Here is a 16,585-nt window from a genome sequence, read left to right as displayed (position 1 = left end):
TTCTCATATACTATAGTGCATTTAGAACTAATGCAACTATATTTCCCTCTTCAGTCTTTCATGTAGCAAAATTAATATCCCATTTCATGAAAAAACAGGTTGCAATTACACTTTGCTCCTGCATTTCCCTTACTGATTTTCCCTTTTAAGGACAATTTAGTTATATTTTAAACTAGACGCTTTTATCTTGCTACTACTCAGCAGAACAGAATCAGGTGGGCAGGAAATATGGAAACTTTGAAAAACATATTTTTATGGTTTGGTTAGGAGTTATTTTAAATGTTTTGAGAAGGTAGTGTCAGGGTTCCAAGTAATATGCCAGATGAAATCAAAACTCCCAAGGCCAGAGGCTTCCTCAAAGTATAGATGTATGTCATATTGGCACAGCTGGTCAAAACCTAACTGACTCTCCCCAGGTTTTCCCTACGCAATTCAAAATCCAAACTTCTTCCCCGCATTGCACACAACCATCACATGCCCCGATCAGACCACCCTCCCAAAACTGAATGGCTCTCATCCATGCCTCTTCAGGTGCTGGTGAGAGTATCCTTGGTTCCCAGAAGAAAGAATGTTATTTTGGCTACATATCAGTGGTGGGTTCCAGATCCCGTTGCAACCGGTATGGTTGCAACGGGGCCCAGCATCCTCCACATGAATGTGTGCAGTGCGCGCGCGCACACGCACATTCGTCTTACCATCCAGCGATGCCTCCGCAACGTTCCAACTGCTCAATGGAGCGTCGCACAGGTGATGTGCGCGCCATCTGCGCGGAAGCGCCAAAGGGTTTAAGGACAGGTAAGGAGCGCAGGCAGGCGGGCCCTCTGGAGCACCCAACCGCTACAGTACCTGGTGCTCCGGGCAGGCTCGTTACCCCCATATCGTGGCGTACTGCCTGCAACCCACCACTGCTACATATCCTCCCCTCCCCCAGATATGTCTACACTCCCCTACCTTTGCCACAGCTCTATCCAGTATCGCTGTAGCAGCCCTGAAGACGTTCCAAGATGGCTCCAGGCTTGACAGATGGTCAATAACAGCAGGATTTCAAATTATTTTTAAACAAATTTCTTCAGATTATACAAATGTTGCAGTGCAACCAGGAAAAAGGGAAAGCTTTATTAGGATGTATTTACTTGTATCCTCTTTATTTTTTAATTTGCATTGCTATATGCATGGATGAGATTCTACCGGTTCGGGTGAACCGGTAGCTCTGACTAGCAGCTGGGAATGAACTGGTTTGCTTCGAATTTGAAGTTGGCCCACCCGCCTGCCCCTGCATTATACTCGCCTATATTTCCTTTTCCGAAGCCCAGCTGATCGGCGCGACACACTGGATTGCTGCGCCTCAGCTGTTTTCCTCACGGTGTGGAAGGAGAATTTTCTCTAAACTTGTGAAGCGCGTGCTCATCGGACCGGTTAACTCAGTAGGATCTCACCCCTGCCTATATGTAGTACGGGTCTCCTATTAATGACCTGTTCATTGTCTGAACTTAAAATGGTGTTGAAGAAATGGTGGTTATGGTCAGCCTTCCTACTAGCTCTGCTGTCAGGTGATCGTGATCTAGGTACTTGGTAACCAACCTGTGGTGCAATAACATGATTGCAATTTGCACTTTCCCTGCTGGCTTCCCACAAATAAATTTAGTGGGAAAGATACCCATCTGTCCACTTTCCCCCAGCCCCTCTGCACTCGAACCAAGCTTTTCTGACTAACTGCGCTCGTGCTGTGCCTCCCCAGCCACCTACATATTACGCCACTCCCTGTCTCACTCAGCAGTCAACTATCCCAGTGACTTTGCTTGTCGGAAGCCAGCAGGCAAGAAGTGCTCACTTAATGAACCACAAACCTCGCTTAACATTGACCATAGGGTCTGCAGGGGTCACCATTGCTAAGCAATGCAGTCACATGACATTATGCTGTACAATAGCATCACTTAATGATGGAAATTCCAATCCAAGTGCCATTGTAAGGAATATCTGTGTAACAATTAGCAACATGTGTTGTTTGTACTCAGTGAGTATTGAGATACAAGACAAGAAATTCCAGGGCTGGGATGTAAATAGAATTAAATTCCAATATTGTTTCCAGGAGTTGTGAGATAAAGGCCAGAATCTTAAGTATATCAGCATAAATGCACCCTACTCCCTGAAACAATAACAACTGGCATGGATAAAACAGAGAATATGAACATTTGGACAAGTTTTATTAACTAGAGCTACTTTTTTAAAAAAAAAATCCACAAGGAGAGCGTGCATATTGCATGGCAACTACTTGTGCATGATTAGCGTTTCTTGGATAGGCCTCAGCATACGTCGTGGAACATAAAACATTTAAAAAACATATAACTTGTAAAATACTTGACAGCATTTGGTCATAAACTGATAAAACCAGGTCAGTAACTGCAAATTGTGAGGTTAAAAGGTAATGCCAAGAACTTCTCAGTGAAGACTTGAGGAACTCATGTTGCTGTTGGCAGAAGTCAAAGAGTCTTTTGAGATGTATTAAACCCCAGCCAGGTTTCTCAAGTTCAGTCTGCACTGGATTCCCCAAATCTCTTGGTTCTTTTTGCAGCCAACGGTGGGCCTTGCTATAGGTGAAAAATAAGAGGTATTGATCTTTATATGAGGAAGCGTCCCCTTTAAGAGCTGTAGGGAATTGGCAGTCACTATTCCAAAGATTTGCAGTGTTTTGAGTGTAGCAATTTCACCAAGTTCACTAAAAGAAAAAATACAACAAAATAATTCCTTTAATTTAGCTAGTGCGATTTTTCATGTGTTCAGTACTGAATGATTGTCAGCACTTCTCATAGAATAACAGCTGTGACTTAAAATTATTCTCTAAATTCAAGGGCATGTTGAAAACCATGTAATAAACTAATACTTCTGTACATTCTATAAGGACTAAGTTGTTCGCGAGGGTGTCCATTCCAACATCCATTTTGATGTTGGACTAAGCAAAGAATTTAAAAATGTAAAGGACCCATCGTATAGTTAAAACTCTAAAAATTATATTAGCAGCTCCAGTTCCATTTGTGGTCCCCAACATACGAACAGCATTGCAGATTATCTCTTTATTACATATATACAGGTGTCCTTGACTTACAATCCCAATTAGCACCAGAATTGCTGTTGATAAAGCAGTTGTTAAGTGAGTTGCATCCAATTTTACAACCTTTCTCTTCCTCCCATACATAAAAGGCACCACAGACAGAATCAGCAAGATCCTCCACAAACACAACATCAAGACAGCATTCTACACAAACCGAAAAATATCCACCATCCTAAGAAACCCCAAAGACAAAATAGAGTTAGAAAATCAAGGAGTATATGAAATCCCATGCCCCACCTGCCCCACCACATACATCGGACAAACCAACAGAAGAATAAAGGCACGCATTGAAGAACAGAAAAACTCAGTCAGAAAGGAGGAACCAACTTCTTCCCTGGTCCAACACCTCAAAGCCACAGGACATGATATAGACTTTAAAAAGACCAGAACTATTGCCAAAATTGAACACTTTAACAACAGAATAATCAGAGAAGCTATTGAGATAGAAAAACGACCACACAGCATGAATAAACGAGATGATACCTCCCGCCTACCAGCCATTTGGAAACCCGCCCTCACTGACAAACGAGTCCCTAACACAAAGAATGATACCAGACCCACACTCACGAAAACCACATAGGATGTCACTATCACACATCCACGCAAAAAGCAAGCCCAAACCCACACCGATAATGACCACAAACCAGAAGCCGGACCACAAACCAGAAGCCAGACCACAGCTGCATTATTAGCCACTTTAAACCCCTCAGATCCATACATTAAGCAAACTGATGCCCACCACGGAGATGTGGCACGACCACAAACGCGAAGCCAAACAACAGTAAAGCAGCTCACCAGCTCAAATCCCTCTGCAACTCAGACTAACACAAGCACAACCAGGCCCCCACCCAAACAGAACACGCCCCCATCCAATCAGAGCACAGCCAAACTCCCATCCAATCAGAACACAGCCAAGCCCCCTACCAATCAGAATACACCTCCACCCAATCAGAATGCAGCCAAGCTCCCACCCAATCAGCACAAACCCCCACTGGCAGTTAAAAGGAGGAACCGGCTGAGATCTCACATTGCTCCTGGAAGCACCAAGCCGGAAGCACCAAACCGGAAGCACCAGCCTGAAGATGATGAATGAGACTTCATCAAAACGTCGTGAAGATACTTCCAATTCTACGCGGGAGAAAACCCGAACAACCAAAGACATACATACAAACACCCGCGAAAACCTCAGAAAATATATATATATATATACACATACATACATATATATGCAGTACTATAAAAATACTCCAGTAACCACTGTTCACCATTCTCCAGTTTGGTTATGCAGTTTAAAGATGTGCTGCACCTCACCTTTGAGGAATTTACCGTAATAAGTGATAATTTTAAAAGCTATCTACAATGATATTTAAAAGGTGGTCCTCCAGTGGTCGGTTCTGAATCCCGTCGCAACCGGTACGCTGCGACAGGGCCGGGGGCGTGTGCATGTGCACCCACCGCCCTGCGATGCTCCCGCTGCTTGGCGGAGCATTGCGCAGGTGCCGTACGCTGAGCGTGCATGCACAAATAGCCCAGTTGGCTTAAATACAGGTAAGGAACGAGGGAGGGAGGGCGGGTGAGCCCTCCAGAGCACCGTTCCGGTACAAGGGCTGCTGCTCCCAGCAGCCACCGGTACATCTGTACCAGGGCGTACTGGCCGGAACCCACCCTCTAACAATGTATCTGCTTTATAACAGTTGTTCTCAACCTTCCCAATGCCGTGACCCTTTAATACAGTTCCTCATGTTGTCGTGACCCCCAACCATAAAATTGGTGTCTACATTCCTAAGACCATCGAAAATATGTGTTTTCCAATGGTCTTAGGCGACCCCTGTGAAAGGGTCGTTCGACCCCCAAAGGGGTCCCGACCCACAGGTTGAGAACCGCTGCTTTATAATATTCTCTTAGCTTCTGTCAGCAATCTGATGAGTGGAAGAACAATACATGTCTACGGAGAGTCTCAGTCATCCAGCTCATGGTTGTCCCAAAGGTGCTTTTTCCAGAGGCAACTGGACTTTCTGTTTTTTATTTTTCTTGGAAGACGTTTCGTTTCTCATCCAAGAAGCTTCTTCAGCTCTGAAGCAGCTTCTTGGATGAGAAACGAAATGTCTTCAAAGAAAAAAAAAAAATGGAAAATCCAGCTGCTTCTTGAAAAAGCTCCTTTGGGACAAGAATAACAAATATACTCTTGAGTAGGGCCGTGCACACCCTGTAGATGATTCCAACTATAAGTGTTGGATCTTATGTGTGCTCAGTCCTAAGTACACATTTCAAAGTGTGCACAGCCCCATCCTTGAGTTTCTCACTCAAAAAAGTAAAAATGCAAAATATCCTGCCCATCCAGCTTTTCCAGGTCAGAAATTGTCAGTTGTATATTTCTAGAATGCACAAAGGGAGGAACTTAGGCATTCCGGCTGATTTACTTACACACAAACACACACACACACCTTTTTGCCAAAATCTCAAGCCAATGTATCCTTCCAATTAAGGCATAAAGAATTACAGCTATCATAAAAATATGCTGGGACATAACTGCTCTGTGCAGCATCAATCTACACATTCTGTGTTAACAGGGAAACGTCCTTCAATTATACTTTCTGGCATTCAGGAAACCTCTGGTGGAAACTGAGTCAATGACAATGGCAGAAGAAATTAAAGTCCTCATTTTGAAAGGAGGATCAATATATAGCAATGAAATGTTTTAAAATGCAATAAGCGAGCAAAGGATGAAAGCGGACAAAGGCATACATTGAAAACTCAGTGTGTAACATTTATAAAGAGCAGTCTGAAACTGATCTCAAAGTCTTAAACTTTGAAAAAAACCTTCGTTGATACTAAGAACAGGATTTGGTCTCTTTAAACAACTCCAGATCACAAAGCATAAAAAAGGGCCACTCAAAGAGCTTGTAACAAAACTGCAATAAATTATCCTTTATGTTCACAGGGAAACACTCTGCAGTACAACATTTCACCTGTAATAGCTTGAAAATCTTAGCTTTTGCAGGATTAGCTCTCAATTTTAGCACAAACAATTTGATATCAAAAATGACTTACAGTAAAGCAGTGGGAGGTATTTGATAGCATCGACTGAGACTTAAGTGCTCAAGATGTCTGAGTTGGTGGAAGTAGGCAAAGCATTCAGGCTTCAACATAACACTGTCACTGTAACGCAAGTATTTAAGAAAATTTTATTTTGCATTTATTTAAGATGGAGTGTCTTTATAAAAACAAAACTTATCTTTTATTTAATTCTGGATGTGCATATTCAAGTCGTTCACTTTCACCAAGTACTTGTGATGGAATGTAATAGGCTGGATTCCCAGAAGGGAGGGAGTGAAATTCCAGAGGCAGCTCAGTCCAGATATTTTGTGTGGGAGAAAGAGGGTGAAGACAGCCCCTCCCTAATAGTCCTTCAAAGTATATGCTTGATGTAGATAATAGGATGCTTCAGTTTGGCAAGATTTATTTACAGCTGGACTAAAGATGCCAAACAAAAAGTGACTAATTTAGTTAGAAGGACCAACTCAGAACAGTATAATTTTAATACAGATTTAGGCACTTAAATGTACTTGTTAACACTGAAGCTGGCCTGACTGAGGCCATTTTGAGGCTTCAGTATTGCCCCGATGAAGATGAGGGCTAGGGAGGGGGGAATAGAGATAGCTGGAGTTTGTAGCCAAAACAAAATACTTTCCCCTGGGAACCAAGGACATTCCAACAGGTGGCTGAAGAAAGGAGGAGAGTTATCAAGCAACTGGGCAGCACCCTGATTGGACCATGTGACTGTTTGGGAAAAGGGGAAAACTTTTACTTAGGTGAAAACTGCGGGAACATTTAGAGTTGGTTTTCATCAGTCTGCCGATATGATATCTCCAAATAAACTGTTCTTTGAGGAATCTATCTGCCTCAGAGTTCTGTTTGCTATGGGGGTATTACTTGGAACCTTGACATTATTCCAATATTAATCTATCACTTATATATGGCATAAGATGCATTCAATCTATCATATTGTTTTTTATTAAAAGCACAAAGCTTTCAAAGATGCAAACTTTGAAATACAATTGCAGCACTTACCTTAAATCTAAATGTACTAAACCAGAGCATCTCTCTAGTAACGTTTTAACATCTGAAAATGAAAAGTGAAATATAATCTGTCATTCATACCTTCTCAATGGCATTGTCCAGTATATGATCGTAAAACAATACCATAAATTACTTGGTCAGAAGTACATTTTCTACTAGGATTTGAAAAGGCTACTTTAGTTTTAACACATTTTTCACACTAGAAAACACAACATCTAGAGATAAACCTCGACTTAACAATAGTTCATTTAGTGACCCAAGTTACAATGGCACTGCAAAAAATGACTTGATTGTTTTTCACTTATGACTGTTGCAGCATCCCCCTAGTCACGTGATCAAAATTTAGACACTTGGCAACTGACTCATATTTATGACGATTGCAGTGCTGTGGGGTTGTATGCTCCCTTTTTGCGACCTTCTGACAAGCAAAGTCAACAGAAAAGTCAGATTCATTAACAACCATGTTACTAAAGAACTTCAATGATTCAGTTAACTGCAGCAAGAAAGGTCATAAAATGAGGCAAAGCTCAGTTAACAAATGTTTCACTTAGCAACAGAAATATTGGGTTCAATTATGTTAGTTGGCTGAGGATTACCTGTATACAGTCTCAGTAATTTTTACTGCAATGGAAGCACCAATACAATATTATCTTGCAAAAGTTTAGGGTGATGCCTGAACTATCCAGAAATGCACGAGTGATTCAAAATTTCACAAGCTTGCCAGCTGTTATGAAAGTTCACTATTTTTTGCCAGAATTCTTACGTCAGCATGCAACGCTATGCAATGATGTCTAGCCCCTGAAAACACTGCTAATTCCTACTATATGAATTTATAGATGCTACAGATTTGCCATTCGTACAATCATTCAGAAAAGGCTAGTTCAGTTGGGAAGTAAACTGCGTAATGTCAGAGGGCTTAGTGGTCCCCTAACTTAGTCTGTCATCCAGACTGCTTTCGGGAAATGGCCCAGCCTGAGCCAGGCACCTGTGTATGTATTGATGAGATGATAAGGCTAATCAAGTATCTACCACTTCTTCCATACTGAACAATCCCATGCAGACAATCAAATGGGCCATTCAATTTGGTGTAGCTACAGTTCAAATAATCATTTATGCGAAGCAATTCTAACTGTAGCTCAGTGACAAAGCTTATTCTTTGCATATACAAGTCTGCATACTTGGACTCTCTAGAACAGTGTTGGCTAATCTTTTCCGGACCGAGTGCCCAAAGCACGCCCGAACCCCCAAAATGCAATGCGTGCATGGCCTCCGTGCATGTGCATGCCCCCCGCATGTACGAGCGCCACCCCGCATGCCCCCCCCCTGTGCATACACGGCAGAGACCCAAAGACCAGCTGGCTGGCGGGAGGCGCATGCGTGGCAGAGCTGAGCTGGGGCGACAGCTCGCGTGCCCACAGAGATACTTAAGACTGAGTTTTGCATTTTTGTCTCCTTATCAAGTCCTTCCCAAGGGGGAAGACAAATGTTGTTTAATGCTGTTAAAAGGTACTGTAAAAGGCTGTAAAATATTCCAAGTAAAACTGCCTTTTGCAATTGACTGATGATGATTTTATCAATATGATTGAATATGATTGAGTTCAAGTGAACGTATTATATACACAAAAATTGGAAATCACAGTTGCTATTAGCTGGCCTTCATATGCACCACATTTTTCCCAAGAACATGGGAGATTGTATTGTTATCAGCACGGTATGTGTGGGCATCCAAAAGTAAACCACAGTATTTATTCTGAATGTGGTAGAAGCTGGATTAAAGCAGTCTCGGCACAGGTTCAGATTCTGAAAATTTTGTTGGCTCGAGCGCTATACCAGGCTTTGAGAGGCATGTCAAGAAACCACAGTACAAAAAGCATATTAAGATTTTTTTACCGGGTGGCTTTAACATTTTAAGGAGAAAATTGGGTATGTAATCCAACTACTGTTCAATTACAATGGAAAACAACCTCCCCCTCCAATTATCACTTGAGGAATAGTAGGTTACGTGGAAAAACTGTTTCAAAACAAAACTCACCTGGGATCAGGAGATTCTGCCTGTATCCACTAAGGTTCAGTTGCAATAGATTGGGAGGAACATGACTGACTACTATCTTCAAATGCTCAGCTGTGAAGTCACACCAGCCTAGATTCAATTCTTCTAACCTATGTATAAATTGACAAGGAAAATACATTCTAAAAGTTATCTACCAATTATTGTATGCCACCCAAAATCACTTCTCATGAGATGGACAGCTATATAAATTTGATTAACGCATATCAAGTGAGAGTTTTGACAGCATCAAAATATCTCAAAATTGTATAAAAATAAAATAAAATAGTATAAAAAATACTACTTTCAGTCTTCTAATTTGAAATTCAAACATGTTTCACCTTCATTTAATTTTTTATACAACAAAACATACCATGGCACTGAAGGCCAGTAGATTTAAAACTGAAAAAGAAAAATCAAGCACACAAACACATTACTTAGGCTCACTCACTGTGCTAAGCCATAGTTTAATGTTTAATGCTAAGGCATAATTTAATGTAGCTTTGTTAAACCAGAATGCTGGCTTCACTAACTGAATTGTGGCTGCATCCTACAACAACTAGGTTCATATTACCGTATTTTTCAGAGTATAAGACGCACTGGAGTATAAGACGCAGCAAGGTTTTGAAGAGGAAAATTTTTTTAAAAAGTTTTTGCACTCTGAAAACCTCCCCAAAACAGCCCATTTTTCACAAAAACGGCTGTTTTTCCCCAAAAAAGGCCAGGCATTGCCTTTGGAAGGCTTATAGAGTGCTCCTTGTGGGTAGGGGCAAAACGAGCAAAAAAGGGCATGTATAACCTTTAGGAAGCTCGTAGAGTGCTGCTGGGGGTGGGTGGGGGCATAAAATGGGCCGTTCCTGCCCTCCCCAGCCCCCAAGAGCTCTCTGAAAGCCTTCTAAAAGCTATGACGGCCATTTTGGTGAAGGGGGCAGGGTTTCGGGAGGCAAAAAATGCTGTATTCAATGTATAAGACGCACCCAGATTTTCAGCCTCTTTTTTGAGGGAAAAAGGTGTGTCTTATACTCTGAAAAATACGGTACATGCTAAACTAAATTCAAACAAATACTACAGATTAGCAAGATATGTGAACCCGGTTCTTATGTATAGCATTTGGTGTTCTCCATAACAGCATTTCTACTAGCAGAACTGGCCTATGGTGGATTTTTAAATATTTTATTTCTACTACTGTCCCTGAAATCTATTGTGAGGTTTTGGGAATCCTTTGGCCAAGAGGGAAAACAGCACCAGGTCTGCAGAAAACATAAAAATCGACAAATATCCTAGAGGAAATTCCACAGCCATCCCATTTGGTACAATGGTGTAAAAATGATACAACTCAATCTATGACCTCCCTTACACATCATCCACACCTAGCTACTTGTGCCTTTCTTTTCATTCCAAGATATTTTTTGTTATGCATCATATTTATGAGTTTCTTGCATCTGTGCACAACTTAACGTGTGAATGCCTAGATGACTACTCAAACCCACAGCAACTTGTCCCTCTAATCTGAACTCTGGATTGTTATTAGAGTTTCTATCAACAAATCCCGTTTGGAATGTTTAACACTAGTGCTAAATTCAATGTAATATCTCATGTAAGTAATATTACCTCACACAGCTTTTCAACAACACTTCCACGGTATCTGCAGAGAATCCAGAACATCCAGATAAGTTGAGCCGGACCAAGTTGGGGTTTTGTGCTATACTTCTAAAAGAGGAAAAAATAGAGTGTTTAAATACTGCTAAATTGATCTGTTCTAACATCAGGAGCCAAACTATTTTTAGCGTGTCAAACTGGTTATGAATTTGCTGAATAAGGTTCTACATTTAGGCAAACACAAAATGCATGGGTACAGTATAGGTCCGGGACGGCAAACCTATGGCACACGTGCCACAGGTGGCACACAGTCCCTTTTGTCAGGGCAATGCCTCAGCTGGCCAGTGCACATGCACGCACTGGCCAGCTGTGTTCAGCTTTTTAAAAGACATTTTTCGCTTTCCCCAGGCTCCAGAGGCTATATAGGAGCCTGGGGAGGGTGAAAAGGGCCTCCCCCCGCCAAAACACCGGACCTATGGGCAAACCGGAAGTTCGGGAACGGACATCCGGTTTGTTCGTAGGGTCTGTTTAAGCCCTCCGGAGACTTCAGTCCCTAAAACCTCCGGAGGGCCTCTGGGGGGCGGGGGAGGCTTTTTTCGCCCTCCCCAGGCTCCTATAAAGCGCACTGGGGGGGGAGGTCGTGCATTGCATTATAGTTGTGGCACGCCCGCGCACGACCCCCCTGCGCTCCCCCCCCTTATGGCCAAAAAAGTTTCGCCATTGCTGGTATAGGTGGTACCTTGCTCAATAGTAGAAACTGTGAGAGGGATCTTGGAGTTCTAGTGGACAACCATTCAAATATGAGCCAGCAGTGTGCAGCAGCTGCCCAAAAAGCCACTATGGTTCTAGGCTGCATCAACAGAGGGATAGAATCAAGATCACGTGAAGTGTTAATACCACTTTATAATGCCTTGGTAAGGCCACACTTGGAATACTGCATTCAGTTTTGGTTGCCACGATGTAGAAAAGATGTGGAGACTCTAGAAAGAGTGCAGAGAAGAGCAACAAAGATGATTAGGGGACTGGAGACTAAAACATATGAAGAACGGTTGCAGGAACTGGGTATGTCTAGCTTAAGAGAAAGAAGGACTAGGGGAGACATGATAGCAGTGTTCCAATATCTCAGAGGTTGCCACAAAGAAGAGGGAGTCAAACTATTCTCCAAGGCACCTGAGGGTAGAACAAGAAGCAATGGGTGGAAACTAATCTAGGAAAGAATTGAAGAACTTAGAACTGAGGAGAAATTTCCTGACAGTTAGAACAATTAATCAGTGGAACAGCTTGCCTCCAGAAGTTGTGAATGCCCCAACACTGGAAGTCTTTAAGAAGATGTTGGATAGCTATTTGTCTGAAACGGTATAGGGCAGCGATGGCGAACCTTTTTTGGCTCGCGTGCCACAAGTGGGGGGAGCGCAGGGGGGTTGTGTGCGGGCGTGCCGCACCCATAATGCAACACATGACCCCACCCCAGTCCGCATGCGCGCACAATGCGCGACCCCCCCATTTTTACATGTTTTTTTCACCCTTCCCAGGCTCCAGAGGCTTTATAGGAGCCTGGGGAGGGCAAAAAGAGCCTCCCTCACCCCCCCGGAGTCACTTCCGGTTTGCTCGAAGGCGTCAGGGAAGCCTCCGGATGGTCCCTGAAGCCTCCGGAGGCCCTCTGGGAGGGCAGGGGAGGCTCTTTTCGCCCTTCCCAGGCTCCTATAAAGCCTCTGGAGCCTGGGGAGGGCGAAAAATGGCTTTTAAAAAGGTGAACTCAGCTGGCCAGCATGTGTATGCGTGCTGGCCAGCTGACAGGGCAGCGCCTCGCGTGCCCTGACAAATGGCTCCATGTGCCACCTGTGGCACGCGTGCCATAGGTTTGCCATCACTGGTATAGGGTTTCCTGCCTAGGCAGGGGGTTGGACTAGAAGACCTCCAAGGTCTCTTCCAACTCTGCTATTGTATAATATTTATTTAATGTACATACTGCTCTTCACAAAATAAAGCAGTTAGTAAAATTAATAAAATAGAATAGCTGTTGGGAAGAAGAATGAGATTTTATCCATGTCTAGTGCCCGGGAGGAGGGGATGGTTTTACACACGCAACCTAGCTCTCACATGTATGCAAATGAAGCTTTGCCCGCCACTTGCCAATGGGCCATGGACCAGTTCAGGGGTTGGGGGACCGCTGCTTTATATGGAAGAGGCAGAGAAGGAAAGTTCTGGAGAGCTAAAATAAAACACAAATCACAAAAATAATTCTAAAAATCCTACAGCTTCAAAATCAACACCAATGTAATGAAGCAAAAAAACTGAGCAAAGACTTAAACCTTAAGCAAGAAACGAGGGAGAAAGAAGTTATGTATTACAAAGGAACGCCAAACCAGATTTAGTCTGAATTTTTAAACATGATGCAATTATGAAGGATTCCTAAGATCAATTTCACTAGAAGTTCAGTTACTCAACTGACTGACCCTACATACCTCTTCACGTCAATAAAAGTAATATAATTCATGCCGGCAGATATTATCTTAAAAGAGGCCTTCCCTTGCTGAATGAAAAAACAGAAAGTCAGGTATAAGATTGCCTTTTATGTTCTTACCTTTAAAATAAACAGAAAATTTTAAAATGTTGCCTCTTGATCTACTACTAAAAAGTTTGTTAAGTTGATGAATGGACAGATCAATTCTACAGAGAAGGGAAAGGAAGTAATGGAGGTAGAAGAAAGGATTCCATAAAGCTCTTTTGGCACAGGCTACAGACAGAAAAGCAGTCACTTGGTCATAAGAGTTGCCAGTCCCAACTGAGGTCATTAAGCAAGGACTACCTGTATGCAAAATTGTTTAGTATTTGATTCTGCAACTGAGTTGTGGACTATTTTATTTCTTACATTTTTTATCACTGATAAAAGGGGAAGGAAATCAACCAATGAGAAGGTAAACACAATACTTCCTGTGATCTACAGCTGAGGGGCACAGGATCTTCAATAGTTCGGTGAATCTGCAATACTTTTGAGCCTGCTCTTGCATTCCTACACCTTATGTTGTTGTTATTATTACCGTATTTTTTTGGAGTATAAGATGCACTCCACCCCCAAAAGAGGTGAAAATTTGGGTGCATCTTATACACCGAATGTAGCCCCACCAACCCGCTGGCCCCCACACTTTGGCCTCTGCCTCCCAGCAATTTGCCTCCTTGCAGCAAACAGCAAACTGCCTGTTTCAGCTTCAGCACAGCCTGATTAGCACAAGCAGCTGATTGCCATTTGGATCGGCCTCCCGACCATCAGCTGTTTCAGGCTGCAGGATTTCTATTGCCTCCTCCGTGTGCCCCATTTTCTGCCTCTGCATCCCATTTCTGGCCTCTGCAGGCCCCGTTTTCGGCTCCGCATGCCCCATTTTCCGCCCATTCTGATTCCCGCCACCCAGAATGGGTGGAAAATGGGGCACACGGAGGCGGCAATAGCCTATAGCAGTGGTCGGCAAGCCGCGGCTCGCGAGCCACATGCGGCTCTTTACACTCTTTAATGCGGCTCTTCTGTGTGCCGGGCGCCCGCTCCCCTCCCTCCTCGGAACGCTTCGGAGGGAAGCTTCTGCAAAAGCCCGGGTGAGTGACAACAAGTTCCCGCCGTTATGAAGTCTCCAAGGCTGTAATTTTCTGAGCTATGCATGCGCCCCTGTTTTCTACGGCGTGGAGCAGCGGCGAGCGATGATTCCGGAGGCCATCAGTGGGGGGGCAGGGTCCCCCCTCGTGTTCCTCATCTTCCCGGATGGCCCCCGGAATCATCGCTCGCCATGCAGAATCTCGCCGCTGCTCTACGCCGTGGAAAACAGGCGCGCGCGCACAGCTCAGAAAATTACAGCCTTGGTCCTATGACTGCAGAATGCTGCAAAATACCATAAATGCAGGCCAGTTGTTGAGTGTTTCAAATGTGATTGGAACACTCAACAAGGTGACCACAGTGTGTGTGTGTGTGTGTGTGTGAGTGAGACAGACAGACAGAGAGAGGAACAGAGAGAAGAAGTGAGGGAGGGAATCAGAGAGAGACTGACAGACACACACATACACACACACACAGACAGAGAGAGACAGAGAGGGGGTGGGAGGGAGAGAAAGATAGACAGAGAGAGAGACACACACAGAGTGAGTGAGTGATTAAGTGAATGAGTGAGACAGACACACCCACATACACAGAGTGACAGAGAGAGAGGAAGGGAGGGGAGAGAGACAGAGGGAGAGACAGAGACAGACACACACACAGAGTGAGTGAGAGACAGACAGACAGACACACACACAGAGTGACAGAGATGGGGGAAGGAGGAGAGAGAGACAGAGATACAGAGAGAGAGACAGACAGATAGACACCCAGAGAAAATGACAGAGGGAGACAGAGAGGGAGGGAGGGAGAGAGAGACAAAGAGCCAGAGAGAGAGAGAGAAAGAAAAAGAAAAAAAGAAAGAAAGTGGGAGAGAGAGATGAAATTAAAAACAACAACATACAAACCTGACTTACTCAAACTATCCAAGGAAATGCAAGGCCAATGTTCACATTAGTGGTTGTGACTTTGTCAGTCATTGTCAGGATGTAATTTTCTCTACATTGTAAGGCAAATTTTACGGAATTTAATGTTATCGATAAATAATATTGTTCTAAAGTTTTTGTTTTATTAGTTGTGTTATTTGTATCCTCCCGACCTATGTGGATACTTGCATGCAGAATATTCTCAATAAAAACTTACTGAAACTAAAAACAGTGTACCATCCTATGTATTTTCGGTTTTAAAAATGTGGCTCTCAAAATAAATTTCAATCGTGGTTTTGGCGAGATTTGGCTCAGTTGAAAAAAAAGGTTGCCCACCACTGGCCTATAGCAATCCCTGCAGCCCGAAACAGCTGATTGTCAGGAGGCCGATCCAACTATCAGCTGCTTGTGCTAATCAGGCTGTACTGAAACTGAAAAGGGCTGTTTGCTGCAAGGAGGCAAATTGCTGGGCGGCAGAGGCAGATTTTTTTCTTCTTGTTTTCCTCTCCAACTGCCAAGTGTTTCTTATACTTTGGAGTATCTTATACTCCAAAAAATATGGTACTTTAATTGTGGGATAAATACAGTATTTATAATAACCAGCCCACTTCCAAAAACTCTGGAAAACTTACAACATCCCAAATACAAGTTAAAAGAAAAACACAGCAAAGCACAATAAAGTAGGGGGTCCCTAACCTGTTGGCGACAGCCCATTAGTGGACTATGAGGGGTTTTCAGCCAGGCCATGGAAACAGCCGGTGAGTACCCATCCTCACCATGCCCTCCCCACCCCACCCACCCCACCCCCGCCAGTCTGCAAAGTTAGAAACATTGGGAACCTAATTATAAAGGATAACAGCCCATAGAAATACAATCGTAGCAATCAAAACAATGAGGATCCACCAACACAGGAACTCCAGGTGTGTGAACCGGGTAAGGACTTTGTCAAGGATTTGTTACGACTTTCTCTTCCTGAAGGCAGCATCAAAAATTAACACATTCTTAATTGCTCACCTAACTATACCAGAAGAAAGTACGAGACCTTCCAAGCTGAGATTCTGCAGACTCTGGCATCTATCAAGGATAACTTCGAGATCTATAACATTTATTGTACAATTCGATAAATCCAGATGTTGCACACAAAGAGCCCTAAAAAGAAGAAACAAGCAAGAGTGTGAGGAAAACAGCGGAATACAATTCTTTAAAAAAAAAAACCAGTACTAGCAAAATCATAGAATCGTTGAATT

At 43.2% G+C, this 16,585-nt stretch overlaps 1 protein-coding gene across 2 annotated transcripts in view; it reads right to left on the bottom strand.

The window, feature by feature from the left end:
- Positions 1–2,187: 2,187 nt before the first annotated feature.
- SKP2 (S-phase kinase associated protein 2) overlaps positions 2,188–16,585 on the bottom strand; it is a 29,112-nt gene continuing 14,714 nt past the window's right edge. For both annotated transcript variants that reach the window (XM_081944397.1, XM_081944398.1), the window contains 6 exons: positions 16,353–16,487; positions 10,848–10,946; positions 9,222–9,349; positions 7,181–7,232; positions 6,161–6,268; positions 2,188–2,716 (listed from right to left, as the gene is read on the bottom strand). In XM_081944397.1, coding sequence (XP_081800523.1) covers positions 2,503–2,716; positions 6,161–6,268; positions 7,181–7,232; positions 9,222–9,349; positions 10,848–10,946; positions 16,353–16,487 — 736 coding nt within the window. In that variant the 3' untranslated portion in view covers positions 2,188–2,502. The remainder of the gene's footprint in view (positions 2,717–6,160; positions 6,269–7,180; positions 7,233–9,221; positions 9,350–10,847; positions 10,947–16,352; positions 16,488–16,585) is intronic.

Source organism: Natrix helvetica (assembly GCF_964273705.1).
Source record: "Natrix helvetica genome assembly, chromosome: 2".
NCBI lineage: Eukaryota > Metazoa > Chordata > Lepidosauria > Squamata > Natricidae > Natrix > Natrix helvetica.
Note: the sequence above shows the minus strand (reverse complement) of the source record. Positions and strands in the feature narration are given on the sequence as shown.